This window comes from Pectinophora gossypiella, chromosome 10, assembly GCF_024362695.1.
Source record: "Pectinophora gossypiella chromosome 10, ilPecGoss1.1, whole genome shotgun sequence".
NCBI lineage: Eukaryota > Metazoa > Arthropoda > Insecta > Lepidoptera > Gelechiidae > Pectinophora > Pectinophora gossypiella.
Window position 1 is genome coordinate 8,425,195 of NC_065413.1, and position 16,491 is coordinate 8,441,685.

Genomic DNA, 16,491 nt, shown 5'->3' on the forward strand with positions numbered 1-16,491 from the left:
TTTGACCTGGAAACTGGCACCTTTACTTTGTTTGGTGCCATAGATATACTATAAAAAAAAAGTATACATTTGCCGCCATTTTCCCGCGCGTTGGAAAATAAATTTATAAATAAAATTTTTCTTTGTATAATTTTTGTTTCATTTAAAATTACGTCGTCGTAGAAAAAGTATTGTATGCAACGTTGTATAACTAGGTCAAAAAATGCTCGTGGCGTCTCTTATTGCGATGTTCGCCAAGGCTCACATCGCAACTCACGCCACTCGCATTTTTTGACCCTTCTTATACAACTGTTGCATAAAATACTATTATTGCACCAAAATAATGGCATGGCAAATGGCGACCTTATCGTTTAAAGACAATTCGTCCCTGACACCGCATAAGGGCGTATCTCAGTTTTTTGCAAAAATGAGTTATTTATACCATTTTGATCGTTTAAACGAGATCTACAACGTCGCAAAAGGGTGTAGCTTTAATCACAGTATTTAAGAATTTAAGGGAAGGGCTTATCTCAAATCACGAAAAAAAGAGCAATGCAAAAGGACGTAATTGAAATACGCCATTATGTCGTACTTCTTCAACTTGAGATACGCCCTTACTCAGTGACTTCATTATCGTTTATTTGTTTACTTGCGCCCGCATGAAGTAAATATCTTCCGGTGTTATTAACAAAATATATATTTTTTTAAGTGCCTCCAAGTAAAATTTTGTGTGCCATCGAATGTCCAACTCACAGGTAAGTTGTAAAAATTCAGGTAATCCTTTGACTTCTAATAAAGACAATAATGAAAATGATTATGACAATTTAAACCATCTTTCTGTTTCATCCATTGCACTGTCGACAGCTGAAGTAGAAACCTCAGACAGTATGATGGCAATTGCCAGTTTTATTACTTCCAGCTTAACTAATTTCGACGATGAAGATTTACGTGATTTAAGCAGGCTTGAATTTATAGAAAAAGACACAGCAATGCTTCGTACAGACAACCCAATTTTTTCCAATACCATACCACCAGTTTTAGATGTCACGACAGAAAAAAAAACATTTTATTCGAATCAAGTCTTGGAACAAACAAAAATGAAAACGAGAGTTTTCCTGATAATGTTCAAAACCTGTTAAAAATTCGTGAAAATACGAATTTAGCTCAGCCAAGATTATAGATCGTGATTACGAAGATGCTGAAACTTCCTGCCCCTCTAATAGTTTTACGCCTGAATTGTTTGGAGACCTCAGCCTGACTACATGCCTGAGTATATGACGTGCCATAAATCACCAAAAAACATACATATCTGCTCCAGAGTGTAACAACCACCAATCATGTGAAGTAGGACATTGTAAAGAAGTTGTTCAGAACAGGAGCTAATGTTTTCGATGCTCCGTTCTTCTCTGCAAAGTGCATTTCGAAGAAGACGATCTACAATGTACAACGCATGGATCCAAAAAATTGCACAACATAGGCTACCGAAACGATGTATATGTACCGCAATCATGTGAAGTCACAGATTGAATGAATAAAGTATTCAGCTCGTGTCATCGATGCTCTATCTAGACACGCGGTAGCGTGTCAAGCCAAGTTCAAGAAACAGAACTGGCGAGCCACACCGTGTATAATATTACACGAACCATTTGGAGCCACTTTTGACATCCTCATAAATCAAAAACTTTTTCACATAAACGTATCAAATTTGGCTCATATATTGAGACTTGCGATGTACATATGTGTTCTAAATTTCATAAGCTTATCTCAAACGGTTATTTACTATTTACGGTTATTGACTGACTGACTGACCTATATATTAAAACTCTAACCCAGTTCCAGATGACCAAGAGAGTTAAAATTTGGTATGCAGATAGGTAATTAGATGAATACAAAGGAATATATAAAAAACTGGTAACTTTCTTTTTTTTTCAAAAACATAAATGTGATATGAGAGCCACGTTCAATATAATGATAAATGCCTTGGTTGTTGACTTCAACGACAAAAGAAGTGAGATCTAATTGGGTGCCAAGTTCAATGGTCAGTCCTGGAATTTATGTATAAGTAACAGTATAACATATCATATCTTCTTATAACATAAGATAATGTATTGTAGCCTAAGGTCTGTTTGCAATTTTGATCTCTTTAGTTTTAAGAATATTTTGTTTCTTAATTGCACAGATCTTAGATCTTTATTGTTTTTGTTTTTTTTTGTACACGATATAAAATATTACACATGAAAGTACCTACATTTAAACACACACACACACACACACGCAATCGCTTTTATATACAAACAAACAAACACATACATACATACAAACGCGTACACACACACACGCACATTTTAATATCTTATGTTCCTACGTTCCGTATTTTTTAAGTGTTTTTAAATGATGACAAATTGTTTTTTCGACATCAAACATAAATAATTTGCCGTTCGTATTGAATTTGTTTTATTTAAAATATAGGATAATTAGTAACACTTTCTACTTGCACCCATATTCAACTCTCCATACCTATTAAGAGAGGCGCCACAAAGGGGCGTTAGTGACTTTCAGGTCTTTTTTTCAGGAATGCATTTTTCGGAAGTCTAAGAACTATAAATCTATGCCTTATTTCAACCTTTATCCACCTTATAAATATCATGGCTGTATCTATATTACTTTAGATTTTATGAACTGAAAACCCGAGGAACTCGGAGAAAAAAACAGTTTTTTCGCTCTCCTGAAAAGTTAGGAAAACTGAGATACGCCCTTATGCTTTGTCAGGGACGAATTAATATAAGGTAAACGGAGAATCCCCCTGTTAAACACAGCTTTACCATATCCGTTCAAACAAGAGACGTTTCGCTTCGACAAAAAGATTTCATAAAAACCGTGCTCAAATTACGAAGATTTTAATCCCGTGAATGGAGATTTAAACCCTCAAAGGCTTGTGTTGTGTCGATAATACATAATATGGGGTCATCTAAAGCGTGTTTTTCGTAGTTAGTGCTATTGAAACAGTAAATGAAATTAATGTGTGTAGTGGCGCACTGATGGATTGGCAACAATATTTAATTAGCTACAGCTAGTCGATTACGCACCAACGTCAGAGCAGTTACTTAGTACACATTGTGCATTCACCGCTAGGATTGTTTGTACCCAATTGCAGTTGTCTGCGAACCTCTTCTCTGTCCTAAGTCAATTTACTTAGTCCCTTTCATGCCCACACTACTCTAGGATATGATCAATCAACCGAGTTGCTGGTCTGTGGTCCCCAATACAATTAAGTACAGTAATGTTATTACTTACTAATTGAGTGAGTGGTTAAGGTTGTAATCGTGATAATTACACCAACTTTGGTAATCGAATATTCCAAATGAATTTAGTTTCAACAAAACAGAATGATTAAGGTTTTAATTAGTAAATCGAGAATGTTGTACACAGACTTCAGACATTTTGGTTGCGGAGTAACTTACGATGCCAGGCATGGTGTAAACGTTAATGACATAGAATAAAGAATAACGCTACGCCCCGCACCAATTCGTCAGGGGCGCCAACCTCACCCCCTTTGGGTTTTACATTAGTCTTAAAATGTCCCTGCTACGGAGTAAGGGAAGAGCGCGGCCTGTCTGTTTCGCACGCGGTAAGAAAAATTAAGTAAGATACGGTAAGAAAAGAGATTATTATATAGTATCCGGGGTGCGCAAATGAATCACGTCCTGTCTCATGTGTTTGATGGACTCACTACAGACGATAAGTTGGTAACCTCGTATCCACACTAATATTAGAAATGGGAAAGTGTATGTGCATGTCGGTCTGTTTCTTTGTCCATCTATCACGACAAAACGGAGCGATGAATTGACGTGATGTTTTAAGTAGAGATAGTTAAGGGATAGACATAGGCTACTTTTTGTCTCTTTCTTAACCCCCCCCCCCCCCCCATTTCCGTAAAATGAGGGGGAGTTTATATAATTGTGATTAACAAAAAATCGTGCATTTTTTTAAATTTGCGCGCTACCCCTTCAAAGAGGTGGTGAAATTTATAATGGGACTCATCCCATTTTTCAAGATAGGAAGCTAATAATTGGTAAATTAGAAAAGGCGAAGCCGCAGGCAAAAGCTAGTAAAGATATTTTAGGGCAGCAATAGCAAAAGTGCAAGTGCAATTAGCTGCGAGTTTTCTTTCGAAATTTTTTCATTTCTTTATGTATTAACAGCATGGAGTTACTAATAATACTACAAGGTAATAGGTGGGTAACTGGCGTCTGTTTATGTAGGATCTAACTTATAAATGGACCTAGCCTAATTTAAAATTTGATTATCACATTGGCCCTTTATATGCGTAGCGTCTCGTAAATAGTTATTATAGTATTACAGGGGATTGCAAATTAGTGGCGTCAGTCAATATACCTATTACCGCATTTTGGAGTAGCTATGTCTACTATACATATTAAAGCTGTGCCCAGTAATTAGGCAAGATTGTTTACTTCTATAATAATATTGGCGTTTTCAAAATAGTTTACATGTTCACATTTATCGACTTTGCCGCGCTAAACATAAAACACGGAAAGCGCTACGCGGAGATTTGTAACGCGAGGTCGGCGGAAACCTCATGTGAGCAAATTGCCATTCAACAGCCAGTCATGAAGGCCGCAATGTGGCAGATTTACGGAAAAAAATAGCTGAAACCAACTCTCATAACACGTTGCATTACGGTTTCAGTTCCGTAGTAAAACACCTAAGAAATATTTTCGTACCTACCTAAATTAAAAAAAAATATTAATTATTAATTAGTTTCCCATAAGTCATTTAACGCTTGACTTTGACTTGCTGTTATTACTTTCTACTTGCAATTATTTTAAATTAGTTTAATTTCATCTTCTTATTATCCTGTGGGTTGTGAGGTAGAATACCAACATCATCAACCGTGGTGTCAGGGTTATTATTGAGCCGCCAAAGGCCCCTGACATGCCTCATGTAACGACTACCTACTTACATCAGTAAGTAGTAACCGGGACCAACGGCTTAACGTGCCTTCCAAAGCACGGATCATCTTACTTTCGGACACTTAGGTGATCAGCCTGTAATGTCCTAATCAAACTAGGGATCACTAAGTGATTTTTGTGTTATGTCCCCACCGGGATTCGAACACGGGGCCTCCGGATCGTGAGCCCTACGCTCAACCACTGGACCACGGAGGCCGTTTTTAATGTCATAGTTGCATACGAGACGTCCAGACGAACAAAATAAAATAGTACCTACATCCAATATAAATAACATCTCCTCTCATGTAACATGTAATTACCACTGACACGTATCGAATGACTGAGAACCCGAGACGTAACAACGAACAGTGTTGTAGTTTATTGTAATGTTAGTATCATTATGGTCTTGATAATATTCGTTTGACACGTGTTTAACGTAACGAGGTGGTCGCACGAAATGATGATCATTATGGATGACTCAAATCGACAATACAAACTTGTGAAATGTTTTGACAGAAATGATCTTTACAAATTAAATATTTACACGATTATTCGCGACTTTTTCGTACGCCAAGTTTACTGTTTCATCTTTCTCGTACTAATCATCACGTTTTCTGTTTCCCACATTCTTCCACGCTGTATGCCACTCATATTTTGCACAAAACAATAAGGTTCCTATCTCATTGTAACTGTGTCTCGTTTTTTCTTGTTTCATTCACAATGTTTTTGCACCTGCTTCGTACGCGGAGCAATGCGACGGCGGCTTAACGACGTACCGTGCATATAGATAACAAATTCATATCTTTTAAGGTTTGATATCATTCAGCCCAACTTGTTCACTGTCCAAGTTGCTTGCGGTGTTTTAATGTCTACACATCCGGTTTTTACGGTATTGCCGTCCCAATCACTTCACTTAGACAGGCTAAGTTAATACATTATTCATTCATCGTCACTGACTTGAAATAATTAAAACAATGGTTACTACCTAATCTGATAAAAGATGATAAATGGTTTAGAAAGTTGAAAAATTCTTCATTTCTCTTGCAAATACCATAGTGGCACAAAACAGAGCGAGGCATTGGTACATCGCCGTGTCACGATTTAAACGTGACGCAATCTGCTTCTAAAGCATTAGTTACCCTTTCAATGAACTTTGAACAACGAAAGTTTGTCTACGAAAATAGTTTATGTTATGTTTAAATAGATTTTATTGTTATGAAGGAATTTTAAAGCCTCTAGTCGCTACTTGAGATGAAAATTTATATAAATATGAATTTATGCCATGTGTAATTGTATGAAGGTATAAACGTATCACAGATACTGAGAAACTATACAACCTGAAACTAAACGCTACATTAAAAAAGTTATTCAAAAGGCACTTACCATTTCGAGATACATCAAGTTCAACTAGGTTTTCAAAATTTTGAATGTCTGGTGGAAGTTTATGAATTTCATTATCACTAAGACCTAGTCTTCTTAGCCGATGTAGTCTGAAGAAATTCTGTAACAAAACACAGTTGTTGTTATAGATAGTAAAGGATATAAAAAAAACATAGTAGAGCTATCCTAAATGGAACTAAGTACTTCACTTATCATTGCAGGAGAAGCAATGCCTTAAATATCATAGCTTTAGTAAATAACTGAAATAATAAAAATACACACAAAATTATACCTACTGATACAACTTTACCTTCCTCAATAGTATTTATTATGATTGTTACAGCAAACTATCTAGGTATTTCCAGCAACTACCAACTTGTATTATTATTATGACTCAGCAAGGTAATACTGAACTGATATTAATCATTCAAAGTATTTAAAATAAGAATCCACTCTTACAATTTAGTGATTTTCTTTTCTGTTATTCTGTGCAGGTTCATTGTGCAATTTGATAGTTCAATAAGAAATTTGGAAAAGTGGGACCTGAATAAGTGAGAAACATGTGTAGAACACATACACATACCTATATGCCCCAAATTACTTCTGTTAGTGGGACATTAGGATCCTCTTTTCTTCCTTAGATTTAACCCTGACCACTATAATTGGGATAGAGTGTAAATTACCTCTTTTCCTGAGATTATTGCTTTAGGATATATAGTCAAACTCTTACAGTATAGTTTCTGATGCTAACTTCTGGAACCGAAATAACAATGATTGCTTAGCTAGCTCAAATCAGTTACTTTTACGTCAAAACATGAAATTACAATGGATTTTTTTTTATTTCTTATTTTGTGGCCACTTGCAATCGGTCCGAAGACCATAAGCAGGTCTGTTCCTTCATTTCATCAGTCAGGTGAGGAGCATTTGGATTCATCAATCTCAATGGAATTTATGAAAAAGCAAACTGTAACATCATAGAAAAACATGTCAAATTGTCGCACTTACATAAACAGCCTATATACGTCCCACTGCTGGGCACAAGCCTCCTCTGAATCAACCGGAGGGGGTATGGAGCATACTCCACCACGCTGCTCCAATGCAGGTTGGTGGTTCTTTCGTAAGATTATACCTAACTATTTTATTTAATAATTAAACCTCTAAAATGAAATTATCACTACTCCCACCTTTAGAATGGGACCCACTACCTATAAGTGAGACAAGTATTTTGTTTTAAACCTGAATAACCTGAGTACATCTATAAATAAGACAAACTAGCTGCTAGTGAAATTATAAGTACAATTTCAGTAAGAGTTTCCATGCTAGATAACAGGGAAACAAGCAGGTAGATACAATTTAGTTTCTAAAATAGTTATGAACCTAAACTGGTTATGTTGCAGGTTTGGGAATATTCCCTTTTTGAAGGGTACATAGTAAAATGAACCAAGTAGACTGTTAGACCAATATAACTATTGGTAACAAATCAATTTAAAACACAATACTGCTCTATAGTTTGGTACGGTTTGAAATTTAGGTATAAACAATAAGTAATGATGACTAAGAAGCCTGTGTGTAATTTATAAGGACATGTAATATGGTATCAAATAATAATTTGCAAAATTATCAAAGTTAACCAGTCAACAGAAAAAAGGGCTCAAGTCTAAAACAGTCTTTAGTTCCTATGAAAAAGGACACTCAGGATATGAAGCGGTCTCAAATATGAAACATAAAAAGGAAGTTTTACATGGCGTTTCATTTATCTTTGGGGCAAATTAAAGAAACAGGTTCGAAAAAGTTCCCCGACCACTGACGTCATTTAGATGGAGAAATAATAATTTTCATTAATTCGTCGTTACGCCGCCGATTAATCCAAAATGACAACAAATTACAAGACGCATTGATGTTATTTACTCCACGTAGTGATAAGGTGAACGCCCACGGTGATCATCAAACCTGTTGCAGGTTGTAGCTTACCTTAGGTAAATCTCTTATATGATTGGCATCCAAAAATAATTCCTCCAAACTCCTGGAATATCGCAAAATGTCTTCAGGTACTGTTGGCAACGAGCAATGCCGCTTGTCCACACATTCCACTTGGCGATTACATTTGAACAAAGGTATACATCGAAACATGTTGGCCACTACACTTCAAACAAACTATAATTGGTTAAATCACTATCACGACACATAGTTGAGCACTTTCTAGGTTTAAACACTATTTCAGCATTTTGGAATTGATAACGATAACAAAATAATCCAAAATATACACCTCGCACCTCACCCTAGGAAAACGAAGCCACAAACTGACTTTCAATGTTACCATAATCCAATGTGAAAATACTACCATGGTAGAATTTGGCGTTTGCAAAAATAAAGTGCGATAAAAATGTACAATCGAAATCATTTTCCTTTTTTTTTATTGGAGAAAAACTACAATTTTACCTCACATATTATAGAACACGAAAAATACAAATCTTGAGACGTCACAACACTTCAGCCTGGGATCTATATTAGGCGGGCAGCGCTACTAAATGTTTGTAAGTTGGTTGGCGAGTAGGTATATTTGCAAAAACTTAAAATATTCTAAGATATTATTTTTGCGTTTACGGTACCTAATGATATTTACTTGTATTTTAAGATTATTACTCAAAGATCTCCTAAGATATCTGAACAGCCTCCGTAGTATAGTGGTTAGAGCGTTAGGCTCACGATCTGGAGGTCCGGGTTCGATTCCCAATGAGGACATTGTCGAAATCACTTTGTGAGACTGTCCTTTGTTTGATAAGGACTTTTCAGGCTTGAATCACTCGAACAATCACCTGATTGTCCGAAAAAGTATGATGAATCCGTGCTTCGGAGGGCACGTAAACCGTTGGTCCCGGCTATTAACTGTAAAAACACCTCCATCACATTGGATCAGCGTGGTGGAGTATGCTCCATACCCCCTCCGGTTGATTGAGGGGAGGCCTGTACCCAGCAGTGGGACGTATATAGGCTGTTTATATTATACTCAAAGATCGAATGACGATTGTGTAATACAGACTGCGGGCAGGCATAGTATAAGGAATAATACTACGTTGCAGGCTACCATACAACTCCACTAAGTAAAAAAAAATAAGTACCTGAATAATGAGAAAATAAGTAATTATCCTGTTAAAGTTACACAGCGCCATCTATATATTTTTGGGGAACTTCGCCTGGAAATCCCTCATTACTTCCATGAGTGTAATATTTTTGTATAACTGGTAACATTGTTAATACTTTACGTTCCGTTTTAGAATAACGGAAATAACTCATGAATCGTGATGGTTAAAAATCTGAATTTTTATTTTATTCTTTATCTTAACCCCGTAGCACGCTGTACTGTACGCATCATTTTCATGCGACGCGACAAATAAGAAAATATTAATACAATAGTAAATATACTGCGTAATACTTACACTAACGCTTTTAGCTATTCAATATAAAAACTAATCGTATTGGTAGAAATATGCGAGCTCCTTTAAGTTACGGCGTGGCAACTGAGCCATTCAGCATAAGCTTAGCATGCAGGCTACTTGCAGGCAATTACATAGCTAATGTTTGGTCACGTTACAGCAATGGCTGTATAGGCAAAGATTCAGAATAAATAATAAAATTAAAACTAAAAATGTCAACTGTCAAGTGTTGTGTCATGTCATCTTGCTTTTGACGTGTCGTGTCTGTCTGACGTTGCCGTGTTGATTGTTGGGAGCTTCAGGCTTTAATTTATTACTACAATTAAATTCAAAATTGTTATTGGCGTTCATATTTATAAAATATTGCAATAACGAAATGCCTTTCAACTTAGGTTTTATTGGGGGTGGGAATATGTCAACAGCGATTTTTAAAGGAATTTTATCTAAAGGTATTATTTATCATTTACATAAATAATTGACTAAATGTGACTAAAACTGAATATTAATTTTCGAAATGTTATTTTTTCAGAAGCACATCCTGTGAACAACATATGGGTGTCAGGACCCCACGTTGAAAACCTTGAACATTGGAAGGATTTAGGTGCTAATGTTACATGTCAAAATGGTGATGTATATTATAAATGTGACATTATCTTTCTGGGTGTGAAGCCTGGCATGTTGGAAGCTGCTGTTAATGATTGTCTCAAGACAACAGTGACAGCACCCGTTAAGAAAAATACATTGTTTGTGTCTATGTTGGCTGGAATCTCTATTCAAAATCTACATGAGGTGTGTTCACTTAGAATTATTATTGTGTACTACAACTGTTCTTTCTGCTATTTCATAAATGAATTACACACACTAAGTAGAGTAGAGTGACAGAGTTGCCCCCTTGATAATATTCCACACACCACAAGTGCGGTAATTATAAAAAATATTTATGAGAAAAAAAATCACCACATTTAATATTATATTGATGAGATGACACAAATTGGTTAAATTTCTTTGACTAAAATAACATTTACAATGGGCATTCTAATTTATCCTTTTCAGTACTAAACAGAAGCAGATCCAATTGAGAAGAGCTGAAAACCTGACAAATCTCAAATTAAGTTTTGTCATACTTTCTCAGTACCAACTATACTACATTCAGTACAATTTTATGCATTCATATAGTTTATTACCTATAATTACATGTATATTTCAGGTTCTTCACAATACACTATCAAGGACCATAAGTGTTATTCGCATAATGCCAAACACTCCATTGATGGTGGGTGCTGGAGCATGTCTGCTGACTCCAGATCCTACGGTGTCTAAGGAACAATGTGCTCTTGTGGAAAAGCTATTAAACAGTTGTGGAGTTGTTGAGAGAGTTCCAGAGAGCATGATGGGTTCATTAGGATCCTTAGTTGGTTGTGGACCAGCTTATGTAAGTTGATTTTCATGTACTTTTTTTAATAACTTGCAGCCACTGTTGATACGATGTCGTAAGATATGATGAACCTTATGGTGATAAGGGATCAGCCTATCGCCCATAACATTAGTCCATCATGTTAGAGGACACAATCCCTCTTGTCGGTTTTTACGACATGCCCGGGAAGACAAGCAGCTGAACGTTTTCTATGTTTTTTATTTGCTCCCAGAACAGCATAGAAGCAAGTTAGTGGCTGCAAGTTGTCTTGATTACTTGTGGCTCTGCCCACCCCATTAGGGATTACGGGCGTGAGTTTATGTATGTATGTATGTTTTTTTAATACTAAGATTTTTAACAAGATTAGAGAATCTTGATAATACAGTACAATTACCAAGTACACATATTTTAACCATTTATTACATAATTATTTGTTATTCTGTTGGGAGTTATGTCACACCCCTGACACTTCAGACAATAAGTCTCGTTTTACACAGACACTACACATTGCTGTTATCATACACGCACTTCTGTATGTGTGATGTCTAACGCCCATATGATTAAGAATGTGAGGCTAACCTAGCTCAGCTGCTGGAGTGGAGAGTTGCCATTCTATACATAGTATTATTCCTTATTCTATGGTTATGTGATGTTGTTTTTCTTTAACTGATTTCATTTATAATTAAATCACAACCAGAATTTACATGTTCGTTTATTTGGGCATCTTTTACTTTTTTGAAACTGATTCACTTAGTGTACTAAATCCAGCTGTTAGCCCCAATCAGCCCTTGCATTATTTATCATCATGTCCTTTGGTGATTAGGCATCTACCTAAATTTCTAGTTTAATAAACCTGAACCCATTACAGATGTACCTTGTCATAGAAGCATTAGCTGATGGGGCAGTAAAACAGGGTGCTCCGAGAGCCCAAGCCCAACGCCTCGCGGCCCAAATGGTGATGGGCAGTGGTCTCATGGTGCTCAAGTCAGGGAAGCACCCTGGGTTACTCAAAGATGAGGTCTGCTCACCAGGGGGCAGCACTATAGCTGGGGTTGCCATCCTTGAGGACAATAAAATAAGGTTTGTTTTAAAAAATACTCTTTATTGCATTATAAAATGTAAATAAATAAAATAATGATATTTGTTCTAAATGTATTTGATACTTCTAATCTGATGTAGCCAATACACTTAAAAGATTTTTTACAGTCAGCTAGTGCACATTCAACAAATAACCTTGCGTGTTTTTAAATACAGTTTCCAACCAATTCTTTTTTTTTATTTCAGATCTGCCTTTATAAACGCAATTGAAGCTTCTACCATTAAGACTAGCCAGCTTGGAAAAAAATAGACTGACTAAGAAGTAGGAACTTTAAAGTTCAAAATAGTACATGAGTTTGACCCATGACTATTTACCATTGACCCACCCATGACCCACTTGTAGAATGTTCAATTATTGTACTTATTGAAAGCGTGCATTTATTTTTGTTGAAGTCATATTTTTTACTCCCATTTTTTATTGTTAAGACCTAATTAGGACCTAGGTCACACTTCGGACACTCAATACAAAAATATAATTCTTATCGTGTGCCCCTATGGTAACGCATAAGTATAATCCGAATCAGCTAACGGCCATTTAAGACTAAAGAAGTCCTAGCGGGGGTTTGACCGGCGGCCGGATCGAATTTGTGCGGGGCGGAGGGGAGTATGGCGGGGGGGGGGGGGGGGGGGGGTTTACAGACATACAACTGTTCTATAGGTAGTATTATTCCGTATTCTATGTCTAGATTAAATATATATTGACTGTTTTAGGACCTCTTGGCAATATGAGAACTGCAGTTGCAATAACAAGTGTAGTTAGCTGTTAAGGCAATCCTCAAATTATTAGATGGATCTTAAAGCTGCACATTAATTGCTTTGTTTCTAGTCCTGTTCTATTTATTTATCGCAATTGAGAATCTCTTTTTGCTATTCGCATGTAACCCTATGGTGTCCTGATCTATAGATCTGATAAAATTACCATGACTTTTTGAATTGTATTTTCGACAGTATTCAATTGATATTAGTACCTATTCTTGTAGGCAAAACTTAATTTTATCTCAGTCTGACAGCTTTAATAATAGTGCCGTCCCTCACTTATGTCGAGTGCAAGACAGAGATAACGCTAGTTTTAGAACTGTTGAACTAAATTAAATTAATTATTGTTGAATTAAGTTTGTGTCTGCAGGAATCAGCACCTTTTTTTATAATTTATTTTAATTTAAGCATTAATCCCAAAGTCCTGTGATGTTGTTACCATTTATGGTTTATTTGTTATTCTATCCATAAAAGTTTCTGAATATTGTATATTTAATTATAGCAACATTTATAAACCAGCGTTGTCAATTTATATAAAATAACGAACTTTCACTGCTAATTTACATAGATAATAGTTGACTCTGCATTAGAAACATTGATATTTTATTGTATAAAAAAACAATAATTGTTGTTTGTTATAAAATACAATCACTCAGATCTTGCAACTTTTTCTTGTTACACTCATTTACCCACCCCACCCAAGCACTGAAACCCTGTATGTTGTATATCTTCTTGGTACAATTTGATGCCGCTGAAATATCATCGCTGAGTAGATCTGTGGAAAAAGTTAAACCTGTTATTTAAAAATATCTTTCTTTGAATAATATATCTAATGATAACAGCCTATTGGTATTATATGCTGGGCACAACACTCAATACTCCACATCAACCGAAAAGAGTAAGAACTCTTAGTAACAGGTCGACTCGTTAGTCACTAAATAGGTGGAGAGTTCGAATGAATGAAAATCAGTTCGAAAAACAGTAACAGAAATTAGTTTCCTTTAGTAGTGGTTTTAGACCTTGGAAAACTGAAGAAACAATATATCTATTAATCATTTTGTAGATCTTTCGGTGAGCGACACGATGGAGTAAGTATGCTCCATACTGCTTTCGGGTGATCGAGGAGACATGTGCTCAGTAACGGGTCGCTGAGAGGTTGTTTATATGTAGTACTCGGAAAGATGTTGAGATATATCCCGACAGGAGTCGAGATAGTTTCGATAGGACACTTACTACTAATATCAATAGATATAAAACACAAGTTTCTTGCCACTGCTTCCTCCTTACTTAATGACCCGACCGCACTAGATTTAGGCATTTTTAGGTCATTATTTTGGTTACGTCGTCACTTTGAGATTGTAATAAAAAAACAACGTTACCTGCACACCGCACATGGCATTCCTTCCCCGGTTTATCCCCGGAGTTGCACCAGTAGCGGTCGTTGATCTGGAACAGGCCGTAGTCGTAGGACCCGTCGTCATCAGGTCCGCCCACCGCGTCCGTCCGGCGTGAGCTCTCTGCCTCCACTAGACATACCCCTGTTAGACATAGTCCCATACTTATACTCACTCCTATATTCCACTGGGGAAAAACGAGACTGGAATTCCATCTGCTTCGATCCTGACACTTCTTTTGCTACCTTGACATTCATCAATCATCAATCGTTTTATAAACGCATATTTATAGGTAAGTACTTGAATAGAATGGACGGACTCATGAATGGACTCATTTCTCAATAACAGCATCTGTGGTGGTGGTGCTAACACGGGAGGTCCGTGTTGTTGTATGTAACCACTTAATTTCACACATGTCTCTTTGTACCTACTTAAGTTTGCGACAAAGTTAGAATGACGTCGCCTCGAATGCATCGAAATTGTTCCTCTGCCAGTGACTAATTATGCTCAATACCCTCGTCGTTAACTCTATTTATCCACCTGGGGGCCTGGGGGGTTGAAAGGGCCACACTAAAGCAATTCACCTAAGTAAAGCAATATTGCTATTTGACATTTGTACGCAATGCGCACTAGCTATATGCGCAAATGTCAAATTGCAATATTGCTTTCTTAGATGAATTGCGTCAATGTGGCCTTTTTAACCCCCCTGGTAGGTATATAGTTTCAGTTAACTGGTATATTATGTACCTACTAATACTTATGTGTGTACGGTCAGCAGCTTTACAAACGTAAACGCAGTCCTTTAGTCCCTCTGCCTGTATGTATCAAGGTTTTACTATAAGAAGCGGTTTATGAAGGCAAATTCGGTAAATGTGTGAACCGCGCCTTCAAATCATATTCGCATGTAAATACGAGTAGGTAGTAGGTACTACCTAAGCTTAACAAGTCTATCAATCTACACTTCATTACTTTAAGAACATTGTACCTACCTAATACTTCGAATATTAAGTAAGTAGGCATGTAAGTAGACCTATCTGCTGATGAAGAAAGCAAACTTACAATCTTTCAACTGGTTCTCAGGGAAACCTTGCTTCTGCAGTTCCTTGACAAGTTCACATCTGGTGAAGACTTTGCTTTGACTTGGGAACACTGTACACAGCACAAAAAAAGAAAAGATCCCTTTCATTTCAGAGAAAAAATACGACTGATACGGTCAAAACTGAGAATGTGAGAGGCGATTGTGTCAAGGATCGCAATACTACGTGAATCTGTATTTTGTGCTGTTCAAGTGTATGTATGACTTAATTGGTCTCCGAAACCTGTTGGGTGTCAAATTATCGACAAGATTACGTTGAACATTGCCTTTTTCGTTGTCCACAATGTTACTGCCAGGGTCTTATAAGGGCTGTTTTGCGATTGTTAAATGGTCGCAGCATGTCTATCACGGATCATATAGCCAAATAGGGTAGGTACCTAGTTTCCAATTAGTCAAATGAGTTACTTTTTACTAAACGTCAAAACACGAAATTACTATGGAATTTGTATGAAAAAGCAACTTGTGACGTCATAGAAAAACGTGACAAAATGTCGCACTTATTATTAGGTTTTCCTTTTCCTTTATTAAAATTAATAAGTAAGTTAAATAGACAATAGAAAACGGCTTTTGTCACCTTTAGATCTGTATATTAGGTACCTATTTAGTAATCATTGTTTTACCTTTACGCGGTTATTATCATAATAAATTAAAACACACAATAACGGGTCCTTACTGCGTTTAAAGCAGGGATATGAGACTCCCGATACAACAGTGTCGAAATATCGGGAGTCCAATTTCCTGCTTTAAACGCGGTAAGAACCCGTAATTATGTGTTTTAATTATTTAGTAATCAGTTTCACTCTTACATAATTTATCTGTGTTCTAGGAAACTACCCATACTTCACTGCTATTAGAAATATGTGTAAAAATTTGTAGAATTGCGTAAAGCTATAAAGTAAAGAACTATTCCTACTTAAGCACTAATACATAGTAAGTAACCATACCTGGTGGCTTCGATTCGTTCATCTTT

At 36.4% G+C, this 16,491-nt stretch overlaps 3 protein-coding genes across 17 annotated transcripts in view; 1 reads left to right on the forward strand and 2 right to left on the reverse strand.

Moving 5' to 3' along the window:
* LOC126370455 (protein lap4) overlaps positions 1-8,634 on the reverse strand; it is an 89,411-nt gene extending 80,777 nt beyond the window's left edge. For all 14 annotated transcript variants that reach the window (XM_050015293.1, XM_050015294.1, XM_050015302.1 and 11 more), the window contains exons 1-2: positions 8,301-8,634; positions 6,333-6,450 (exon numbers count right to left, since the gene is read on the reverse strand). In XM_050015293.1, coding sequence (XP_049871250.1) covers positions 6,333-6,450; positions 8,301-8,459 — 277 coding nt within the window. In that variant the 5' untranslated portion in view covers positions 8,460-8,634. The remainder of the gene's footprint in view (positions 1-6,332; positions 6,451-8,300) is intronic.
* A 1,378-nt stretch (positions 8,635-10,012) lies between these two features.
* Positions 10,013-12,874, forward strand: LOC126370481 (pyrroline-5-carboxylate reductase 3-like). The gene is made up of 5 exons (XM_050015360.1): positions 10,013-10,212; positions 10,293-10,552; positions 10,971-11,195; positions 12,046-12,257; positions 12,462-12,874. The coding sequence occupies exons 1-5, from the start codon at positions 10,140-10,142 to the stop codon at positions 12,523-12,525; spliced, it is 834 nt and encodes a 277-aa protein (XP_049871317.1). The 5' UTR covers positions 10,013-10,139; the 3' UTR covers positions 12,526-12,874.
* A 720-nt stretch (positions 12,875-13,594) lies between these two features.
* Positions 13,595-15,708, reverse strand: LOC126370488 (lysozyme-like). Of its 2 annotated transcripts, none has more exons than XM_050015369.1 (3): positions 15,485-15,708; positions 14,411-14,569; positions 13,595-13,806 (listed from the first exon to the last, which is right to left on the reverse strand). In XM_050015369.1, the coding sequence occupies exons 1-3, from the start codon at positions 15,609-15,611 to the stop codon at positions 13,667-13,669; spliced, it is 426 nt and encodes a 141-aa protein (XP_049871326.1). In that variant the 5' UTR covers positions 15,612-15,708; the 3' UTR covers positions 13,595-13,666. The 2 variants fall into 2 exon arrangements, with proteins under 2 accessions (XP_049871326.1, XP_049871327.1); XM_050015370.1 differs by lacking the exon at positions 15,485-15,708 and adding an exon at positions 14,857-15,005.
* Between the last annotated feature and the right edge of the window lie 783 nt (positions 15,709-16,491).

What these genes read in the sequence shown, in the direction of transcription:
- LOC126370481 (XM_050015360.1), top strand. Translation starts at nt 10,140, where the DNA reads ATGCCTTTCAACTTAGGTTTTATTGGGGGTGGGAATATGTCAACAGCG. An exon ending in TAAAGGAATTTTATCTAAAG is followed by an intron (nt 10,213 to 10,292) that starts GTATTATTTATC and finishes TTATTTTTTCAG; the next exon opens with AAGCACATCCTGTGAACAAC. An exon ending in CTATTCAAAATCTACATGAG is followed by an intron (nt 10,553 to 10,970) that starts GTGTGTTCACTT and finishes TGTATATTTCAG; the next exon opens with GTTCTTCACAATACACTATC.
- LOC126370488 (XM_050015369.1), bottom strand. Translation starts at nt 15,611, where the DNA reads ATGAAAGGGATCTTTTCTTTTTTTGTGCTGTGTACAGTGTTCCCAAGT. An exon ending in TGAGAACCAGTTGAAAGATT is followed by an intron (nt 14,570 to 15,484) that starts GTAAGTTTGCTT and finishes TATGTCTAACAG; the next exon opens with GGGTATGTCTAGTGGAGGCA. An exon ending in ATGCCATGTGCGGTGTGCAG is followed by an intron (nt 13,807 to 14,410) that starts GTAACGTTGTTT and finishes CTTTTTCCACAG; the next exon opens with ATCTACTCAGCGATGATATT.